This window comes from Eurosta solidaginis, chromosome 2, assembly GCF_040869045.1.
Source record: "Eurosta solidaginis isolate ZX-2024a chromosome 2, ASM4086904v1, whole genome shotgun sequence".
NCBI lineage: Eukaryota > Metazoa > Arthropoda > Insecta > Diptera > Tephritidae > Eurosta > Eurosta solidaginis.
Window position 1 is genome coordinate 39,020,209 of NC_090320.1, and position 23,790 is coordinate 39,043,998.

A 23,790-nucleotide genomic window follows, 5' to 3' on the forward strand; every position below is an offset into this window, starting at 1 on the left:
TAAGTATGACTAGAGTTTAAGCAAACTTTTAAGCTTAACTTAACGTACTACTGAAAAACCGGGCCTTAGAATGCATTCGCTTACTTCACAATTTTGGGTTATTGAAAGTTTGAAAGCCCCCGTTTAGCTTAAAAAAAAATAAAAAAATATAAATATACGTATACGATCGTTAAGAAAAATTTTGTTATATATGTATGAAATTCACTAAAAATTGTTTTAGTTCCTTAAGTTTTTTTTTCCAACACATAGCAAGTTATAAAAAGTTTCGTATCTTTTAAGTAGTTTTGTAGAATATTTTGTACGCCTTAATATATATATTTTCTATAGCACAAAATTCAACATTTAACTATATTAGTGGATTTATTTTTAACTACATAAATTATTCTTTTCTAGATTATTCTAATTAATTGTTTTGCTTAGTTCAACTAACAAAACTTCTATTTACTAAATATTTTTTTACTTAGTATACTTTTACTTTAATTTTATATTTTGTTTTACATTAATAGCCTAAATAGTTACTTAAATTATGTAATTGCTTTTTTATTTTTTTTTTTTATATTTAATTTTTTTTTATTTACAATTTTGTTTTAGTACCTGCGAATGCGCGTATCGTTTGGCTAATAATTACAATTCGTCTACTTATTCGTGTCATTTGAACTTATTTATGGCCTTAAGTTTATGCTTCATTCATATATTTACATTGTTTGAATTAAATTTGACATTACATGTGCCCACTTTTATTTTATTTCTTGCTTTTTACTTTAAATCAATTTACAATTTTTTGCTTTCTTAATGACTGTTTTTAAAAGTTTTTCGTTTTTGTAGTTTCTTTTATCTTCTTTTATAAATTAACGTTTTCCTTTTGTATCTATTTGAATTTCTGTTTTTTTGTCAAAGTCTTTTATTTCATAGGAATTATTTGTCGTAATTCACTTGTTGTAATTTTTTTTTGTTGATTTGTGAGTTTTGCATTGAAATGTGAAATAATGTGAGCTATTTACAAATAGTTAGGGTTCCAGCGAAAAGTATGAAAAGATCTGGACAAGAAATGAGTCATTAGCTACTCAAATGACAATGAAAATGAAGTTATTTTGTATAGGTGATGTCCAGATGACGGTTACCATTTTCTTCTACTTCGTAAATTTCGTTCAGGGGACTAAAAGGAGGCGTCTAAGCTAACCTTCCAACGCAAGTCATAGGCTGCTTTATACTTCCAAAAATGACCACGCTTCTTTAATGCGCTTATTTATAGAACCTAGAGTGGAGCATTATCAAGAATACTATCTGGGAATCTTAAGTTTCTAATTAAGTTACTGTAATAGTTCTCAGAGAATCGTGGAGTCCAGCTAGGTCCGGACCCTTAAATATACGGTACGGAATTTGCGGTAGGTATGCCTGTTGTAAGAGGGTACGCAAAAAGTCCGTACCTGGGTTATGGTTTGGCATCTGGCACATCAAAACTCCTTCCAATAAAAGATATATGAAAGAAACCGCGGATAAGAACTTTTTTTCTGGTGACAACGACCACAAACTTTTAACTATTATTTTTAAGATCACATTCTAAGAGAATATAGCAGGAATATCCACAAAACATACCGATGCTCGGCTATTTCGGTTGTTTGATGTCTTTTTGAAGCCAAAAGCTGACTTCACAGTCATACAGAAAGCGCGATAAACGGGGAAAGGCAGAAGCAAAGTTGCCAAATGATCACTTAAAGAAGAAGAATATATTAGAGAGCCTTCCAATGCCTACCACTGTACTATTACGTTATTGATTAGGTGACGTGCAATAGCGTCAATGGAACTAGCGAACAATTGATATTAATACGCTTTTGAAAGAGAATTAATGTCAATGACATTAATTCCAAATCCAAAAGAAAATTGAGGTCAGAATCATGCTGGAATTAACGTCATTGACATTTGTTCTTTTTGAAAAAGCGAATTAATGTCAGAAAAACTTGTTCACCCATTTGACATTAATTCTTTTTGCAAAAGAGAATTAATGTCAAAACTGCTTATGGAGACCACCACCGAACTTTAAAATAAAATTGGAACAAATTTTAATTCCAAATATTTGTTGTCTATTAGATTAAAATTTAAAAAATTTTTAACACTAATTACACTGGATCACAAATTCCAATTTTTTTTCTGCACCAGAGATATCATTATGAAATACCTATGTAAAATCATCCCCTGATTTCGAAAATCAAGTTTATTTTTAATTCTATGGTAAAGTTTTTGGGATATTTACGAACAACGATTTTTTCCAAAAAAAAAAAAAACCAAAAAATTGCGTCCACTTAATCATATATATCTCAAGAATGAATTGAGCAATTCCAAAACGGTTTGAAGCGTTTAAAAGGCAATAAAATTTGTTATAAACTGTGCATACAACACTTTTTGCTAGGCCTTGCAGATTCAAAGATAACGAACAATCATTACGGATTTTTTCCATTTTTTTTGTAAAATATAAAAAAATTTGTACTTTGCGAGGAAGGATCTCGAAAACTTTAATTTCTTGCAGATTTGTTTTTTTTCTCTCTAAACTCTGTGTTATAAAAAAAAAAACTTTCATTCAACAAAATCGATGGACTAATGCAAAAGTTATAAGCATTCAAGTAAATATATTCATTTAATACTTAAATACCCTACTGGTACATATGTATGTGTTACTATTCGTATATCAGTTAGTTAGCGAATATTAACACACATGTACCAGTAGGGTACTTAAGTATTAAATGGGAATATTTACATTAATGCTTATAACTTTTGTATTAGTCAATCGATTTTGTTGAATGAAAGCTTATTTTTTTTTGTAATAGAATAGAGCTTAGAGAGAAAAAAATATATCTGCAAAAAAATAAAAAGTTTTCGAGATCCTTCCTCGCAAAGTACACATTTTTTTATATTTTTACAAAAAAAAAAAAAAATAGAAAAAAACCGTAATTATTGTTCTTTATCTTTGAATCTGCAAGGCGTAGCAAAAATTCTTGTATGCACGGTTTATAGCAAATTTATTGCCTTTTAAAAGCTTCAAACCATTTTGGAAGTGCTCAATTCGTTCTTGAGATATATATGATTAAGTGGACCCAATTTTTTTTTTCGGAAAAACCGTTATTCGTAAATATCTCAAAAACGTTACCATAGAATGGAAAATAACCTTGATTTTCGAAATCAAGGGGGAGATTACATAGGAATTTCATAATGGCGTCTCTGGTGCATTTTGGCTGTAAACCAGTGTTATTAAAATAAAAAAGCGCCGCGGGCGAAAATTTGAAATAAAAAATCGCGCGATTTTTCATTCCAAATTTTCTTTTCATATTACGATACGATATTAAGATATTTTTCGAAAAAATTCTAAAAATTAAAAAAAAGTGGCGCAGGCGAAAATGTGGAATAAAAAGCCGCGCGATTTTTAATTCAAAATTTTCTATTCACATTACGAGACGATATTAAGATATTTTTCGCGCGATTTTTAATTCCAAATATTCTATTCATATTACGAAAAAAATCCAAATTTTCTATTCATATTACGAGACGATATTAATATATTTTTCCAAACAATTAAAAAAATAGCGGGGTAGGCCAAAAAGGTGGAATAAAAAGTCGAACAAATTTTAAAAATTTTAAAATAAAAAAGCGGCGCACCCGAAAATTTTGAATAAAAAGCGCGCGATTTTTTATTGCAAATTTTCTTTTCATATTACGATACGATATTAAGATATTTTAGGCGCGATTTTTATTCCAAATTTTTTCCTTGCGGCGCTTTTCAAAACTAATAGAAATTGAAGCAAAACAAAAATTTATTTGGCCCGCTTAACGCCAGATTTGGACTAACAACCGCAACGCCGTAGTCTTATTACACCCAGCTCCTTTTTGCGTGGGCGGCGTTAAGTAGTCCCAAAGCATGCTTAAGTCCATTGACATTAGTTCTCTTGCGAATTTGAAATTAGTGTCATTGATATTAATTCTTTTTCAAAAGCATATTAAAGTCAGTTGCCGTTAGTTCCATTGACACTACTGCACGTCACCTATTGATTACCTTACACTTCAAAGTTTGAGTTCTAAATTAGTAAACATGAATGTTTAGAAAACTAAGTTGAATACTTTTATGTCATTTGAAATTTTTTTTTTGTAAAAGATAATGAAGAAAATATTGTTAGCTATCCTAACACCTACAAATTTTCTAATGTCCTAAATAACTATAAATTATCCTAATGAAATTGCTGTATCTACATTTAATATATAACCGCAATTATTGCCTAGCAAAATTAACAGTTAAACGTATCTGCATATATATATATATATATATATATATATATATGTATATTTATCTACATATTTCAACTTCGTATGTGTTTATATATTTTTTATTTTATTTTTAGTATTTTTTAAGTAACTTCAGACCTATAATGCGCTCACTTCTTCTTTTACTATAGACCATCTTACTATAATTTTTTTATCATTTAGTAATTTTAATTACATTTCATTCACATAACTACACACTTTTTAATTAAACTATATTAAATTATTAACACTTTGTGTTTCTCTTTTGATAATTAATTATTCTACACCTGTTGCTTATACCAATGCGGTTAGTTTCGTTATTTTGTATGTAGTTATTCGTAAATAAAGGCCTTAATTTACATACACACACATATCTTAGTTACATATACTTACCACTACATACATACATTTACAGTTTACTAATTGAAATTAGAATTTGTACAATAACGTATTTGTTGACTTGGTTTGTTTGCTATTTGTTTTCGTTTCATTTTCTTAATTAAATAACTAAGTTTTATTTATCTACAAATCTTTTACCTATCACGTTAAGGGAATTGACACGTTTTTTCATGTGTGATGATCATGGGTATCTGTAAGATAGAAAGAGCAAGAAACACAAATTTATTAGGAAGTTTATAAATTAGTAAAAATTTATACACCAATACATATATCACAAATATAGACGTTGGTCATTAATAAAAAGTGCTATCATATGATTATCATATGACTTTCACACTGAGTGCATACGTTTTAAATGGTGCTTGACTTTTTTTTGTACATTGAATGTAAGCAAAAGTAAAGCGACACAAACGCGCGCGCTTTAAATAGCGCTAAATTCGTTGCTATTGCTATTCCAGTGAATAATATCAACTTGGAAAGCAAGAATTTGAAAACTAAGTAACTTTTCTATCCCACTTTGAGACATTACGGCCAAATTCAGTATATGTGAGGTTATTATTGACTGCCAGTTCATCCCCACTTTGACAAAACACATTTTCAATCCAGCAAATAAATCTAATTTAGTGTGGACATTTCGAGTGCCAGCGAAGTGATGTGATGTAAGGATATTCGTTTTAATATGATGTGTTGCTACGACATGAAACGTATATTATCAATACGTTTAAAATGTTTTAGATTGATCATAACGCTGCAAAAATGCGATTAGTCTAGGATGAATTTGGGACGAGTCGCAAAGGAATAGAGCCAGTTCGAATCTCTTTATATGGGTTGTAGTGGTCCCATTTTTTTTTGAGCATACCCTATGGAGAGACCAATTTTACCTGTTTATGCCTGAACGGGTAGTGTCGGACTGGTCTTTTTTATACCCCTACGGGTACTGTCGGACAGATCTTTTTTGTACTGTTCGACACTTCCTCTTTGTACCCCTATGAGAAGTGTCCGACAGGACCTTTTTTTTGTCCATACGGGTAGCGTCGAACATATTCTCTTCGTACAGCCACAGTCACACAAGTCTCTTTAGTTCGCCTATGGGTACTGTCGGACAAGTCCACATTCTACCCGTACGGAATTTCTTACGGATTTTATAATCTTTTATAATCTAATACAATATTCTTAATTTTTTTTCTCGTATTGGTGTTGTAGAATAATAAAAACAAAACAAATATTAGTATAATGGAACATATGGTCCTAGGATTTAGGTTCGGACAAAAGAAATCAATCGCAAACTGGTCACCTTAGGGATTAATCACATCATTATCCAGTGATGTTGTTTATAGATGTTGAAATCGTTAGAACTAATGATATTATCTTCAGTTGATGTCATGTGATGCAAGGACTTATGTGATGCGGCTTATAGATGCTTTTAAGTTAGTCCTTTGTTTTAGAAAAGTTTCCATCCTGATTATAAAAAATGTTTCTTTAAGTGCGATAGAAATCTGCTAGGCATGTGTAGGCAAAACCATAAACTGCTTTCATGATTTATATGTGACCAAAGTGCGATATCACGTGACTACAACTGAGGTCATCTGACTATCAGCTAAGTTTTATTATAAATCTACATCCACACATCTGAAGTTGGGATAGATTAGTTTAGGTTGAACCGGCCGGTGCGCAAGGACCCGGAGTTGGGATAAATGTTCGCAAACCGGATTTTAATAATGCTAATTTATTATGCGTAAACTTGTATAAAATTTGATGCAGTCTTTTTAAGAAGTTTTAAGTGGGTGTATTCAATATGATGTTCAAACTTGTTGCTTTTCAAGGAAAAATTTTCTTATTTATATATGTCAGAGTCATGCGGTGGCTTTCATATTTCAGTTATCGTGGTGTCGAGTAATATAGATTAAAAAAAAAAACAACAAAATCCTGGTGATGTGATGTTATTTTTATGAGTGTGTTCAATGTGATGTGATGCTATGTTTTGAAGCAGGTACTTGACATTATGATGTCGCACGAGTTAGAATAAGTGTCGCATGATTTAATGCAATGTGATTGTATGACTTTTAGCTTGGACGAGTAGCTTTTGTTAGCAAATTCCAGTTATATGAGGCGGTGAAATTGATTTATATTGAAATATTTGATGATATTTCTGACAAATCGTAAGGAATAGGGTTTTATAGGACCAATCTTGGGATTAGTGCTATATTCATCGATTGATTTGTGATAATTTGAAAAGGCAGGGCTTCTCAAGTAATATGATATAATTTGCTGTAGCGTGGTGTAATATGAATATATATGTAAACATAATGATATAAAATAAAATTATTGAAATAAAGGAAAACTCAAAACGTTGCAGTTATTCTTCGGTCCAATATCTGCTTGGATGTAAAAACTCCGTTAAAGTATTTTTGCTGTTGTTGTGAGATGCATTTATATCACCTTAGTAAATATAAAATATATCCAGTTACTTCTAGATAGACGATAAAATTATCTGAAAATTGCTGGCAGTGAATATTTGCATTGATATGATGTGAGATCACGATAACAACTTGGATGTTTACGGTCGTATTCTAGAAATATGATTGATGTGTAATTTCTATTGATGTATTCTATTCATAGACACATTCTGGAAATACGATGTGGCGTTGGTGATTTATTTCTGATGTAATTTGCTACCACGATATCGACTGCACTGCTTTTGGGACACATTCTAGTAATGCGGAGTAACGTGTCTTCTTTATTATTTTTAGTGATGGGAAGTGTCAAATTCTTAACAACTCGATTGTTTTTTTAAACGAATTCTTGTAATGTGATGTTACATTGTTATCATATATGCGTTGATATGATGTCATATCTCTATAACAACTCGACTGTTTTATGGTTGTATTCTAGTGATATGAACTGACATTGATATATTTAACTCCTGTTTATGTGGTGTGTCAGGACGAGAACGAATTCATGGTTTTATCCGCAAACTCTTGAAATAAGAAGCGACGTTGGTATATTATTCTTGATGTGAAGAGACATCACGATACCGACCGAAGGGTTAGGGGGTCAGAATATACCCTCGGTAGGTATAGGTATGTCTGTCGTAAGAGCCGACTAAAATACCAGATTCAAGGGGCTGTGTAGCGCAACCCTCAGTTTGCCATCGCAATATATAGCTTCTCCAAACCCAATTGTCAACCTCACCTATCCGCGGTGAATCCTGTTTCACTAACAGACGAGGCTCTGGCGACCCTAAGTTCCTCATGGAACTTTGGGTTGGGGAGGGAGGGGATCACCTGAAGGCTTAATGTGGCCACATAAATCGTTCCCGAGATGGTCGGGCTAGCACCTTAATGGTGCTGTGGTACTGGTGCGTACCGGATCTGTATCCGGCAAAATACCATCACATCGATAACACTCCCCAGAGCCTTCGGGGAGCAACCTTATCGCTACACCAACAACAACAACTGCTTTAGGGATATATTATTTCTACATCTTAACGACTCGACTTTTTTTTGATGAATTCTAGTATTATTATGTGATGCAAGTATATTATTGGTATTGAATGTGATATGCCATCACGATGATGGTTTCGATGATTATGTGATGTGACGTCGGCACCATGTTACAATAATTACCGATTACTTTTTCGACTCGAGTGTTTTATTAATAAATTCTTTGTTAAATTTATGTGATGTGTCACCACGATAAATATTTGACTAATGCACTAATATTAGTAATATTTTGAGACGTAAATATTATATTCCTAGTGATGTGATGCGTCAACGCGATATCTGCTCTATTGTACGACCAGAATTCGTCCATTTCTAGTAATGGGATGCGATGTGATATGCCATCACGATAACGACTCGATTGTTCTACGGTGTGACGTCGGTATCATGTTTGTGATATATCAGCACAATAATTACCGACTATGTTTTGGACTAGTTCTAATAATATGATGTGATGTGCTAGCACGATAAAGAGTCCACTGTTTTATGGATAAGTTCTAGTGTGTAATATAATATGACATTGGTATATGATTTATATTGGAGTGATATGCCATCATGATAGCGATACGATTATTTTATGATGTGATGTCGGTTTCATGTTTTGATATATCAATACAATATGTACCGACTAATTTTACGACAAGTTCTAATAAAATGATGTGATAAGGATTACTTTTTATGAATAAATTCTTGTAATATGATGTGATGTTGGCATATTACTCATATTGATCTGACGTGCCATCGCGATAAATACACGACTGTTTTATAAACTAACTGAGATGTGAATATAATAAACCCATTGAAGCGATGTGTCAACGCGATAACTACTCGAACGACAAAAAAAGGACTGTTCTATACTCCAATTAAAATAAAATGATATGACACTTTTTTCGATGATTCAAAATTTAATGAGTGAGATAAAATATGAGTTAAGGGAACGTGACATCAGCACAGTTTTCATATTTAGAAATGAGATCACGTTATGTATAAAAAACATGTAGAACGTCCTGTTTTTGTCACAACTGAAGCAAACGGGTGCATTGACCTAAGAATTATATGTTTTTTTAAATTTTGTAATGACATCAATTGTTATACAATTTGTGAGTGAAACTGTACTCTGGACAAACTCTTTGTGCATTTACATGAAATTGAAAAGTATTTATTTAAAACTTTTACCGATTCCGCAGAAAAGTGCAATTATGTCAAAACAAAAATAGAGAATACAACTTTAACCAGTTTATTTTATTTTATGGTAAAAAGCTTTAAAAATAATTAAACAATAACAAAAGCTAAAAAATGTCTATGCTATAAAATTTTCTCTGTACAGTAGCTTGCAAACTCGAGCGTCAAAAAATTGCCAGAAGTGAATGAGTGCGCCGAAAAGTATGCAAGCATTAGGCCGTGTCATTAATACCGCCGGAATTAATGAAAATATTGTGACAGACAGCACTTCGGGCTTAGGCCTGTAGAAGCTCCCGATATTGCATATAATATTATTGACTTTTTAGTGTTATCTATATGAATTTCTTGTGCTCTAAGGAGTCCTCGAAATCGGCAACATTGATTCCCCATAAAAATTATAGACAATATTAAAAGCTTTGCAAAAAAAATTTAATACGAACTTTTACCTTATAATCAAAAATATTCATACCAGCAGTTAATTTTCCCACATTATCCCGCCCTATCACTCTGCCCATCAATACCACATACATGCTAGGTTTAGCAACACTCAAAGGTAATTATCGACGTATTCCGTGTCTAACGATTCACTGGCGCGCGCTGATTGTGTCAATTGTAAATTACCGCCACCACTATCACACATGCAAATGGCATTTTGCACCTCACATACCAATGACGACGTAGACCGATTATGTGTATGCCGTCTAACAGTTGTTAGTAACACCAATGTATCACAACGCTTTATGGCATTACTGCAATTGTAAGCAGACAAAGTCACATCGCTTGATGACGAGGTTACTATCACTTGATTTTTATTCCACGCACTACTACTATTATTGTTGTCACACATACTATCATTTTTGTTGTTGTTGTTGCTGCGCTTAATGTGGTTTTCATTGCAGCCACGATATGACTGGCACCGTTTGCTAAATTGATAGTTACTACAGCAGCAACTACTTTTACTACGTACAATTGTTTGTTGTTGTTCGAAATTACCTTGTGTTATCGCTAATGTTGCGGCAGGTGTGTTATGTTGCTGTTGATGTGCGGATGATGTCGTTGCTTGTAGATTGAGTGAATTGTTTGTGGAACCTGAACCGGAACCTGCGGTGCCGCCGCCGCCGCCACCCATTAGTGCAGCACTCATACTGCCGCTAGGCAATGAATTGACATTCGCTATTGGCTGATGTGGAGCAATGGCTATCGATATGCCATTCGTACTGTTGGTGCCATTCACCATATCACCCGCGCCGCTACCACCCTTATGTGTTGCTTCCCATTCGATTAGACGTTGCTTGAGAATACGAATTTTCTCTTCTTTCTGTAAATGAAAGAGTATGGTAAAAGAGAAAAATAAATATAAATAATGTTTATTGAAAACAATTCACGGTTTTTTTGTAAGAAGAAGTAAGACCGAGGCTCATTGCTGATTAATTTTGAGCTAACATTCTAATGATAGAAGAAACCTTTAGGTACTGAAAGGAATATTTATCTACTATATCACTTCACTTTCTTTTGGAAATTGGTATACTCAAGAAAGGATTTTGTTTTTCAAGATTCTGTAAAGTATTTCTTTAGCAATATCGACGCCAAAATCTTTTTCCCCCCTCTTCAACTTTTGATGCGATGTCATGTGATGTCATGTGGTGGAGTGATTTGGAAAAATATTACGGCTCACGTTTCATTATATTGGTGATCGATACAGACCATCTAAGGAAACTCCCTCTGGGAATATCTTAAATAAGCTTTAAAATTAAAACAAGCTGCTTGCTCCTTAATTCTGTTGTTTCTTTTTCTCTCTTTTTCAGAGCTATAGACGAAAGCTTTCAGCCAACTACACACTACGTTACAAGCGGAACTGAAGGAGATTTTTATAAGCTCCAAGTCCATATTTACCGTTTCCCTCTTCTTCTTCTTCCTGTTCCTCATTTTAATCGCCGTCTTCTTATGTTTGTCTCTTTTTATTCATACGCCTAGCTATCCCTTTAACATCTTTTTCTTACCATAACTACTTTTCCATGAACCTGAATTGTCATACTGGAAAGATATTTCTGGTGTATAATTTAGAGAGTACAAAAATTTTCAAGCATTGTTCTTTCAGCCCGAAGTAAAATACAGGAGTCACTTATCTGAAGCTTAACTTAGAGAATATGTAAGTGTGGAAGCTTTGCGATTTTGGCCCCATTTTTGGTTAGTCTTCTAAGTTTTAAGCAAAAGTTCTTTGACAGCTCTACTTAACAGCGAAACTCATAGTGTAGTATCTAGATAGTAATAGATAGAGATCATGAGCTTCGAAAGCTTTTGCAAGTTAAGATAAGAAATAAAAATATAAACCCACAGAAATTATACAAGTAGCAAGTTAAAAGTTTTTTACTAGAGCTTTTTTTTTAAACAAGGTGCCCTGAGCGATTTTACAAATCTCTGGATTGCTTTTCTGGTTACTTTAATTTAAGTTTAAACTTTTTAAAGAAACCTTACTACTTCAGAGTTTCTGAAGCTTTTGTGAGAAAAGCTAAGTTGAAAATTAAACCCCACACTAATTGTACAAAGTTCGAAGTTAAATGCGTTCGAGCTGATTGAGAAGCTCAAGTCGCTTTCTGCAAGAGCTTTTTAAAAAGGAAATATCTTGAGCTTCTATAAATCTCTGTCTTTCTTTCCAATTATCCTATTCAGATTAATAGTAAATAAGTTAAAATATTTGCAAAAGCTGTATGCTAAATACTTATGAAATGGGCATGAAACTGAATTTGATTTCCGCGAGGCCTTGATTGTGGTTGGAAAGACTGGAAAGGTTGGAGCAAACTCTTAACTTATTATTGCAAAGCACAACCTCGTTTAGAGCTTTTATCAGTTGTATCACTAGAGGCTGCAATTAAAGGGACGGAATGGAATCATTGCAAAAAGCTCTAAGAAGGGTCTTGTTTGAATAGCATATCAGGGGTAACCAATTATGTCGTTAATTTCGGAATATATTGAATTTGGTTGAAACTTTCCAACTGCTAGAGAAAGCTCTCAACTTATTGTTGCAAAGCTTAACCTGTTTTTGGAGCTTGTACTGATTTTATCCCTAGAGACTGAAGGAGATCGGGCTGCGTGATATCATTGAAAAAACTCTAAAGGTTTGAGTAGGATGAAGTCTTATTTCATTTTGACTAAAGGTTTGGAACTTTGATTATAACTAGAGGGGCGATATAGATGAGGTGATTGCAATCTTGGCCAAAGTTCTAAGAGAGTCACTTTTGAGTAAATAATGAGAGAGAATGTAACGGGTTGCATGGAATCTTTGAAAAAACTCTACAGGTTGGGTAGGATTAAGTCTTATTTCATTTAGAGACGCGATATAAATGAGGTGCCTGAAATCTTGGCCAAAGCTCTAAGAAAGTCGTTCTTGAGTAGAATATTAGGGCCGCAAAATGTCTGCCTTAGTAAAATAATTTTCCCAAAATTTGGAACTTTAATGTCTTACAACAAAAAATGCTTGCTAAAAGTTGTCAGCTTTTCGTCTACGGGTTTTGGTGCTACTTTAGCTCTAAAAGAGTAATTTTTGAGCAAATAAGCAGAGAAAATGAAGCGGGTTACATGGACTCATTGAAAATGCTCTAAAAGTTTGGTAGGATGAAGTCTTACTTCATTTTTCCCATATGTTTGAAACTTTGATTATAGCTAGAGGTGCGATGTAAATGAGTCGCCTGGAATCTTGGTCAAAGCTCCAAGAGGGTTGTTCTTGAGTAGAATATTCGAACCGCAATATTTCTGCTTCAGTTAGACAATTTTCCCAAAGTTTGGAACTTAATGCCTTACAACAAAAAATGCTTTAATTTACGAATGCTCTAAGAAAAGCTCGCTAAAAGTTTTCAGCTTTTCTTCTACTCGTTTTGGTGCTACTTTACATCTTCTTCAAGGAGCCTGGTAAAGGTCACAGATACATAAACGAATTGTTATCAACATCCTTATGTTATTTCCTGAAAAGGGTTTAATATAACACCGAAATATGTAGACTTAAAAGGAACGCCTTGTTTTGTAGCTTCAAGAGGAGCCTCTTTTAAAGCTCATTAAATACATACCAAAAATATTTAAACTTTGGTCATCATAAATCAATTTAAGTTGTCCAGCAAAGAATGAAAGAAAATTTACGTTCAATAAAATTAAGCTTTTAAAGCTCTTAAAGTCAAGTGTCACTTCTCTCAATACAGTAAGTCACGTTGAGCAATAATTTTTTACTGCATCAAAACTCCTTCTGTATATTTATATATATAAGCATGTTTATACATGTGTATGCATTATGTCTGCACAATAAGAAATCGCATTGCAAAGATCTTCATCCAATAATCTACCAAAGCTTGTCACATTTCATGCTTTAATCTCGTATTTTTCATTTCTTGTTTGATTTCAGGTATAGCCCCACACAATTCTCTGTTGACAATTCTTTTTGCGATGTGCTTGTTGCACCTTTGGATGTAGCGTAGTATTTTCGACGTACGCTTCTGATTGCTAATGCATAAGTTGAGCAAAAAAGGAAAACGCTGGCATATTAATGGTCCCAATTTGCAGATTTCGAATGATGTTTGGCAGGAAGATGATAAGAAAATGGCAAAAGTTAACAGAAATAAGGAAGATGAAGATAAAAATAGCGCAGCAAAAAAAAAATATAGAGAAAGCTTTCATCCGACAAAGAAGAGCGTAAGTAAATCGAATCAGATAAGAAGTTGCAGCAAGATTGAGGCGATGTGATCCATAAACAGGGACTGCTGTGTGTTCATGCTGAGATGAGTTAAAATTTTTGGTAAGAAAAACACTATTCTCTCTTTTCTACCACTAATATCATGCATGTCGGTCCTGTTATGCGTGTGAGTTCAGTGTGCCTAGTCTCCTTTCGCCTAAGGATTTCAGATCAATCAACCTCTCACGGTTTTTTCTAAAAACACCTTTTGATTGAATTGTGCGCACAGGGCAGAACTTCTCGCGGAGTATTGACTTCATCGCAGCCTCTTGTGAGGCCAGGCTAACGGGCAACTTGATCTGTAAACAAAAAGAGTGATCCAAACGAGATTAAAGGGGTTCTTAAGCACAATTCAAAGCTGTATAGCTTCACAACTTTCCTAACCCAATTGTCAACCTCAGCTACCTGAGACGAATCCTTCTACTAATATGAATGTATCATACACATGTTTAGCAGGCGAAAATCCGGAAGCCCATGTATCTCATGAAACTAGAGGGTGGGAGCAAAGGGACCTTAACAGTTCAACGCGGTCATAGTAAATCGTTACCGAGATGCTCGGTCTAGTAAACCTATGGTACTTCTTACCGGGCGGTACCGGATCTATGTCTAAGTAGCAAAGGACCATCCACATCGATAATTCTCTCCAAAACCTTCAGGAAGTGTTTTTATCGATACTAGAAGAAGAAGAAAAAGGAATCTGAAAGTATTTGCTTTGGGTGCCTTTCTAGACATAAACGAGACCTTTAATAGTGTACCTCCAGGGGTAATCGAAAAGTTCCGGGTTGGTTTAAAAGTAGAGGGAACTCTGATTGAATTAACTTAAACACTGTGAAAGAGGACTGTATTAGCGGAAAGAAATTCAGCTTTAATGGAGCAAACGTTTTGCAAAGGCACAACGTAAGGGGTTTGTTCTGTATCCTCCACTCTTATGTGTGGTACCAGAGGAAATCTGAGAGGTTGCCGATTCGGTAGAGATACATTTTTGGAAAGTTCTATGCGATATTTTGAGCCATTATCAGGATAAGGTAGCTAAATGGATGGATTCATATGGACTAACTGTCAGCTTAGACAAAACCAAATTTATTCTTTTCAGGTGGTGCTATAAAATCTTCACATTCTGCACTCGCTTGATGGTGTACCACTGGTACTTTTTGATAGCGTTAAAATATCTGTGGCTTTTTTTTGTATAGAAAATTGACCTATAGTCTCAGTGTGGACATTAGGTCCAGAAAAGCCCTAGTTAACTTGCATGGCTACAGGAAGCCACCGTTAGGCAGAGAGAGGAGGCAGTCAAACCGTTTCGGCTCCATGGGGTGCTGATCTTGCTAAACGCATTGGACAAGACAAACATTACAGAAATCTTCGAGTCAGCGCAATAGACAGTGCTGGTTGGTATCAGTGGTCCATAAGGCCTACCATAGCATTGAACCTTATGTTGAACACATATGCGGTGGATACTGCGGGTAAGTCGGCTGAGGTCAGCTCAATATCTTTTTACTATTATGGACAGTACACCCTGAAGATCCAGTGTCAAGGATAGGGGTAGAAAAGGCACGGTTGACTACAGAAAGACATGTACCTAGTACAAGTCGATCCCGTTCCATGGGGTAGTGGTCTCGTTTAACGCATTGAACAAGACGAGAGTTACGAAATCCTTGGATATCAGCTACCATGCGACCCATCTGAGCATTGAATCTTATGTTGAATACATATGCGGGGGATATGATTTTGGCTTCGCGATATGACACACGGACTTTTTGTCGTTATCATTCTTATTTTCATCCCAGGCAGGACAACCTAATGTGAGCTGACAGCTGCCCCTGTACTAGCTCCAACACAGTCAACTGCTCGAGAGCGGACTAAAGCGATGAACTCACTGGTTCGAATTTGAAAGGGAAGGGTAGTGTAGAGTTTCTGCAAGACGCGCGGTGTAAGCCGAAATTCAATCAGCTGGATGTGGTGGATGGGATACTTTCCAGTGCTAATTCTATTATGAAATGTGGGATTTACTTAGATAGCCAAGCGGTTAATAAAGCTCTGAGCTCAGCTATGGTGCAATCGAGGGTGCTCTGGAAGTATATTATCTCGGTTGCGAGAGAATGGAATTACTGTAAGGGTAGAATAATCTGGGATATCGACCATAGCGGCATTCTGGGCAATTCTCACTCGGAACTGAACATAGACGGCTTCACTCACATAAGCTCTATAGCCGTACGTGTTCTACAGAAATTATTGGGGTTCCCTGCGATATGTTTTAATATACTGGAAAAGCCTTCATATTGATGCTGCTTAGAGTATGATGTGGCGGAATCATTGAGTCACTTTACTTCACCTAAATTTATAAGGGTCGATATCGGTCTTTTTGGAAACTATATCGTTGCTAGACAACGATTTTCGAAGTAGCTAAAGCGTACATCCAAGTTGTCTAATGTGGTATCACGGCAGACATTGTGTGGTCTAAGAGAGCGAAGATATCATTAAACTTAACCTCAACGACCCATACTGGTATTATGTTAGACTAGGTTGAACTAGCCGGTTTGGACGGACCACACATGGAGTAAATGAGTGCATGATGCTACCAAAAGTTTGCTCAGCGATCGAGCTGTAAAACTACAAGGACTTTTGTTATAAAATAACTTCGTACTCTTGGCAAATACTAGACTCTCTCTAGGATCTCTACTGTATGCCATCACATCCTACCTGTAGAACTCGAAGAAGATAGCGTTAACAACTGCTATGATACTTAGTGCCTAGGAGCAGCTTGAGCAGATGCCGTGGGGGTAAAGTAGTATAGAGTTTTCTGAAACTGTAAATTTGCTTCAATGGGGCTTCTAGAGAGACAATGGCACATGTACGCTCAAATCGCAGACGAGGCAATACACGTCTGAACCGAGGGTTCTAAAATAATGGGAAAAAGTAGATTTCGCGGTTCACTGTGCTGAATCGGAAATAAACAGCTCCTACGAGGTGCCAGATCATTGGAAGTGTTTTTTTTCAGGCGGAAGTAGTAGCAGGAGTACTAGAGGAAAATAGCTTAAACTGTAGCTGCGTCAACTTTTATATTGACAGCCAAAAAGCAGTCAAGGCAATAATCTCGCACGGCGCAACATTTAAAATTGTGTTATAGTGTAAGCAATCCCTTAAAAAAACCTGGATAAGGAGAAATGTACATCTAGAGGCAGGAAAGGCATGTTACCAAGAGACCTACTGCAAAATATGTAAGATCATGTGTAGGTCTTACAACCTTAGACTAACAAAGTAACTTTTATCATTAAAAATAGAGGTCTGTAGGCTTCTTATGGCTATTGTGACTGGACACTGCCTTCCGACGTTACATGCTTTCAAATGAAACCTCTTAAGTTATAGCAGGTGTAGGAAAAGCTTGCATTCGCCAGGCTAAGCCCCAGCCATGTAAGGTAGGTCTCATACTAGCAAAGTTTATTTAATTTAAAAAAAAAGTCTTAAAAATGTAGCAAATGTGCAAGGACATCTTCAGGGGCAATACCTACAATGTATTAGTTTGAGCTGATAGTAGCTCACTTAAAGTTATGGATCAACATTGAACTCAAAGCGGAGAGTTGAAGATATCCGTAATTGCATGTGCAGTTTAGAGGAACTGAGCCTCAGGCAATATCGGCCGTCCGGTTACTTGTGGCACCGCCTTTACAAGGACTTCCACATAAAATCTAATTGAAAAGCTTGTTTCTAAAATTTTGATGTTGCTTTTCTCGGGGTGTGAACCCAGGGTCTTCGGTGTGGTAGGCGGAGCACGCTACCATCACACCACGGCGGCCGCCATATAAATACGTAAATATGTGAATACATAAATACGCATGCTTGCTACATATACATACGTACATATGAATATAGAAATGAAAATAGTAGTCAAAAAACTGATTCTCAATTCTTTCAGTTGCAGCTCAGCTCATTTTCAATTTCTTCTCTCGCATGTAGTTGCCACACTTGATTGTTTCGAACAAAACTTGTAGAATAAATGTTTGACGCAACATTTTAAAAGAGAACTTGTAAGTTATAGAAAAGTAAAGAATCAAATCGCAGGAAGGTAATTCACTACTGGAGTAACTGCATGTTACGTTTTCGTAACACTTTAAGTTGAAACGATTCCAAAACAACTCAAACTTTTATTTTGTCGGAAACATCAACATTAAAAAAGGATGTTTTTTTATTATCTTATTAGATTCGTTCGCGTGAGTGAAAGTTCATAAAAACTTGAACAAAATTTTACTAACTTTCGAAAAATCCTGTTCGTTCAAGCAAAACTTTTGCAACAAGAGGGCGCAATTTTGCATTTCGCTTGGACGAGAAGTTGCAAAATTGTACCCGATAAAAAGGATTAATTTCACCGAATTTCGGTTAAGTCAAGAACAACAGAACCGATTTGTTGATTTTACTAGCGCCATTTCTTTCAGTTTATGTGCAAACTTATGTAGTGGCGATGTGTGTATGTATGTGTGTGCGTGTACGAATGTGCTTTATGAAATTGCGTGCGTTTGTGCTTTTGACATGATGACACAGTGTAATCCATATTTGTCAATTCGCGCCCTGATGAGCACTAAAAATATTGATTCTGTGCTTTTGCCACAGCACAAATGTACCAAACACACAAACACACATACAGATGTATGTGAAAAATAATATCGTTGGCGGTAATACGCTGCCACACACGCACACCCACACAGACATAACCCATCATTTGGCGTTTACCAACAGCAGTCACATATTCAAGCTCACAGTTGGCTCGCCTTATTTTTGTTGTTGTTGTTGTTGTTGCCCCAAATGTAATCAGCACGAATTTTCGCATCGAACAAAATGGCATATCGATGTGGTATGCATGTTAGCAATATTTATTTGCCATGTGTGCGCGCAATCAGTACACGTGCATTTGTTGTATCGGGAATTGATAAGAATTTATTTATTGACTTTTGTGCCATAATTTTTGTTCGATTTGCCACCAGACGATATTAATCCTTTATGGTTTTTTGTTTTTTGCAAAGAAATTGGCTGATTTTTCATTTTTTCATTATTGATAGATGCAATTGTATTTTTGGGAGCAAAAGTTTTAATAAAGTAGTTTGTGCGCTTACAAAGGCAAAAACTCAGTCCCTAAAGCTTCAGCCACGATTTGGAATTAGTGATATGAAAGAAGGCGTGAACGTGAAAGTACTTGTGAAGTTCGATGCATAAACATACAAGTGAACGTCTAGGAAATTAGTGTTTTTAAGTTTACGAGGGCTAGCCCAAAAGTTGTAGTAAATCCACAGTAGCTGTAACTTCACCAGAAACAATAGTTTCGGCTAGTAGATAAGAGTTCCGTCGCATTCTTATCTGTAACAATCGTTACCAATAATTTTTTGTTTGTTTTCTTATGGGCTTTTTATGCACAGCGAGTTACTATCATCGAGTTATCGGTTTGCTAGCGGCTTGTTATCGCCAAGTCATCAGCTTCTTCTTGGTTTCTTATCGGGCTGCTTTCCACGTGTAGCCGATGTGCCATCGATTTTATATTGAAGTTTTATTGGTATCTGTTTCATAACAAACCGATGCATCATCGATAACGTCGATAGCAATTTGGTAACATTATCAAATTGATACTTTTTCATAGTAAATCGTTAATTTCTCGGTAAAAATCGAAAGTTTTTGATAACAAATCATTAAATTTTCGATACTAAATCGTTTCACTACGGTAGCAAGTTCTTAATACTACGGTAACAAATTGCCAACTTTTCGATAGCAAACCGATAATTTTTTGACAAATTCCTGATAACTTATTGATTGATCGCTTTTCGAAATTTAATCTACTACTTTTTGATAACAAATAGATAATTTGTTCATAAATGTCCGATAACTTTTCAATAGTAAACCGATAACTCGTCCAAAAATAAATCGATACATTTTCTATAAAAAACCGATATCTCGTCCACAAATGGTATTTAACTCATTTATAACCTATGATATCGATAACAAATTCATAACACTTCAATAACTAATCGTTAACTCATCTATATCTTGTCGATAACGAGCCAACCTATAACTTATCGATAATCAACAGATTTGTTATTTGATAATTGTTAATTTTCATTAATATATATGCTGTTTGCCATATCTACGTTACCCCGGACATATTTCCTACGTAATGCTAAATTGTAGTGACTACATTTACGCTTACATTCTGCATTTTCCATATATTTGATTTTTTTTATTAAATAAGTTATGCCATTGTGAATTATTATGCAAAAATGCATTTGACGCCACCCTGAATTTTTTTAAAATTAGGATTGCTACATAGGGTTGCCATCTAGCCTTATTATATATATTCCTTTAAATATCCAATACTAGGTTAGGTTGAACTGGCCGGTCAGTAAATACACTACATAGACTTAATGTGTCCATAGTGTTACCAGAATTTGTTTGACGATTAAACGGAAGAACCGCAATCAGGTACCAGGACTTATGTTATAGAATAACTCCGTCCTCTTGGGAAATACTAGAAGTTTTCTAGGATCTATCTGCAATGCTGCCCCGAGAACTGGCAACTCTGCCGCCCCTAATAGCTCGAGCCTGAATCAATCTATTTCGATCAAATTTGATGCATACAGAGCTCCTGGGTTATATTGTCATACTTTTAACTCATTGGTTGCTATGGAAGGAGTTCGCGTGAGGTTGCCATCTATTTACATTTTTTTAAATTAGGTGATATATGATGCCATGAGTATCGAACCAACAGTATGTTAAAAACGTGTTTCAATATAAATATTCTTAACAAAGGTTGCCACCTATTCTTGTCATAAATATTACATTGTATATCTACAATATTGCCACCTGCTTAAAGTTTTTAAAATTAATTAAATGAAATAAGCCAATATGAATATCCAGCCAGTTTCAATTTACATATTTTTTGACAATTCTTTAGTAGGTGGCAACCTTTAAAAACTAAATTATATGTTTGAATACTTGTATATCATGGGGCTGTAGAGTTTCAGAGCCAACGGTAAATGACGAAAGATTAAAGATCTAAAAAATATCTAGGGGAAGCGGTAAAAGACGATACTTGGGGAAGTTCCGTTACATTTTAGAGGTGAAAGAACTGTCCACAATAAATCAAAGTACTTCAGCCCGCTATGCTTCATTTCTCAACACCTTAAAATTGTAGTGAGTTCAAATAATGCCTACATTCGTCACATCACTTCAACTATGCGTATGACTGGGTAAATGAAACAAAAGAAAAACCAGTTGCTACTGCACTTCGCGGCATCACATCTGATATCGGAAGACGTATTTGCTTAATAAAAAACTGGCTCTTGAAATCTTATTGTTTATTCAAAAATGTAGCACCATCGGCTGCAGTTGAATTTCTGACCCTAGATAGTACCTAGTGGGTCCGCTGGATTTTTTTAAAGTATTTTCAGGCTATTATGTCATTTGCGTACTTCAAACTCTAGACCCGCCACCATTACGAGATATGGCGTGCATTTAGTATTATCTTGGACAATGACAGACGCAGGAACTCAATAATTACCCTGTATGCTTGCAAAGTTGTTATCAATGAGAGTTACGACAATTTTTTGACAAATTATTTTATTTATTTCTTTACTATTTTTTTCATTCTGCTTTGTTCTGGACGATGCCAAGTTTTTTTGTTACCACAATTAGCCACTATTTAATACTTAACCTGGCACAGGCTTGCCCAAGGTTTCATATCACAATTTCATCTTCTGTAATTATCTTTCCGCTTTTCGAAGCTATTCAGAATTTTAAGCGCTTAGCATATGTAAGAATTTTAGGAGGATATAGAGGCCATTAAGATGGTTCATGCATATAAACGAGGACTAAACACTCACCTGTGATATCAGTCGTTGCAATTCCTCGTTTTCAGTTACCAGCTTCTGATAACGTTCCTCATCTTCTTTCGATATGCCTGAGTCTGGATTGTACTTTGATTCGGCTTTATCCTTTGGATGCCGTATCACTTCAATTACCTTTAAATAAAAAATAATAAGTTTGATAAGTTTTCTTGAATTATTTTTATTTTTCATAAATGAACATACATTATGCGTGATTTAGGAAAACTTCAATAAACATATATATACATATGTACATATGCGTAAACTTGGAGTGTATCACAGCATTTTCTCACTCACCTTTGGCACAAATATCAACAGCATACTAATGAAACAACAAAATATCACAGCTAATGAAACAAATACAAATTTAGCATCCTGTTGCGATGCAATAACCATGCCCACAGGTGCTGTGATCAAACAAAGCACAGCAACATTATAAATGCTCATGCCCACATAACGGGAATCGTTAATTTGTTTCACCTTAATTGAGCGTGTTTCATAGGCAAGAAAGAGTCCAAATATGAGTATGAGACCCTTGAAGCCATAAATGAGACCTGAAAGTGAATCAAAAAAAATTTTGTATTAAAAATGTTTAACTGAAATCAATTTTTATGAAAAAAAGTAAAAAATACAAATTGAATAACATTTTGTTTGTGTACAGAGAGTATTGAAAAACTGCAAAAAAAAATAATTGGAAATTTTTGGGACTTATATTAAAGTAAAATAAAAAATTAAATAAAACAGATAAACTGAAAAAAAAAATTGCAAATTTTTGTACTGAAATTTCTGGACCAATAGGTACTGAAAATGTCTGAGTTAGAAAATGAAAAAAAAAAAATTAATTAGTTGCAAAAAAAGAGTAGGTGAACATTGTTGTATTGAATTTTCCGGAAATGAAGAAAAAAAGCATTTAAGAGAATTGTTTTAGCTAAAAAAATCTTTGAATTAAAAAAAAATTTTTTTGTCAACGCTATGCTTTTGTAGATGATAAAAAGGAAAAACTTTTTGAATGGTAAAAAAGTTTTTAAAAAAATTGTTTTGAATAAAAAAAAATTGTCTGAATTAAAACAAAAAAAAAATTATGTGTTCAACTCTTTTCCTATATGTAAAATGAAAAAAAAAAAAAAAAAAAATTAATTAGTTGCAAAAAAAGAGTATGTGAACATTGTTGTATTGAATTTTCCGGAAATGAAGAAAAAAAGCATTTAAGAGAATTGTTTTAGCTAAAAAAATCTTTGAATTAAAAACAAATTTTTTTGTCAACGCTATGCTTTTGTAGATGATAAAAAGGAAAAACTTTTTGAATGGTAAAAAAGTTTTTAAAAAAATTGTTTTGAATAAAAAAAAATTGTCTGAATTAAAACAAAAAAAATTATGTGTTCAACTCTTTTCCTATATGTAAAATGAAAAAAATAAAAAATTTTAAATGGTATAAACTTTTTTTATTTTAAGCAAAAAAAAAAATAAATTTTTTCAATTTTTATTTTTTTTTTTCACTTACTCAACCACACTGAATTGTGTTCACTTTGACAGTGCTCCAATTCTGGACGTATTTTTATATCATCAGATGTCAATATCGGATCTTCGAGTGGGAATGTTTCAAGACTACGCTGTAACGGATCAAAAATCTGCCATGCGAGTAATATAACTAAATCTACAGACAACAGGCCAGATACCATGGTGTAAAGTTTCCATGGTTCCACTTTTTTCTGTAAAAAAAGAAGAGAAAGTGGTAAAGTTTTAAGATAAGTAATAACTTAGTAAGCTTTCAATAAAATGGCATTTTTTTTGCGATAAGTTTTTTTTTTGAAAAATGTTTGTTTAGTTAATCTTATTCAACGTT

The 23,790-nt window shown here is 34.3% G+C and overlaps 1 protein-coding gene and 1 long non-coding RNA gene across 9 annotated transcripts in view; one reads left to right on the plus strand and one right to left on the minus strand.

Annotated features, from left to right (window-relative positions):
* Positions 1 to 23,790, plus strand: part of LOC137239599 (uncharacterized) — a 384,448-nt gene that overhangs the window by 280,152 nt on the left and 80,506 nt on the right. For both annotated transcript variants that reach the window (XR_010949429.1, XR_010949430.1), the window contains exon 3: positions 13,759 to 14,148. This is a non-coding gene — a long non-coding RNA (uncharacterized lncRNA). The remainder of the gene's footprint in view (positions 1 to 13,758; positions 14,149 to 23,790) is intronic.
* Positions 4,372 to 23,790, minus strand: part of GABA-B-R1 (gamma-aminobutyric acid type B receptor subunit 1) — a 724,819-nt gene continuing 705,400 nt past the window's right edge. For 6 of the 7 annotated variants that reach the window (XM_067765072.1, XM_067765071.1, XM_067765070.1 and 3 more), the window contains 5 exons: positions 23,449 to 23,656; positions 22,245 to 22,501; positions 21,945 to 22,082; positions 10,362 to 10,686; positions 4,372 to 4,877 (listed from right to left, as the gene is read on the minus strand). In XM_067765072.1, the coding sequence (XP_067621173.1) occupies positions 4,855 to 4,877; positions 10,362 to 10,686; positions 21,945 to 22,082; positions 22,245 to 22,501; positions 23,449 to 23,656 (951 nt within the window). In that variant the 3' untranslated portion in view covers positions 4,372 to 4,854. Of the gene's footprint in view, positions 4,878 to 10,361; positions 10,687 to 21,944; positions 22,083 to 22,244; positions 22,502 to 23,448; positions 23,657 to 23,790 lie in introns of those variants that run through there. The other variant, XM_067765076.1, reaches the window with a different exon arrangement.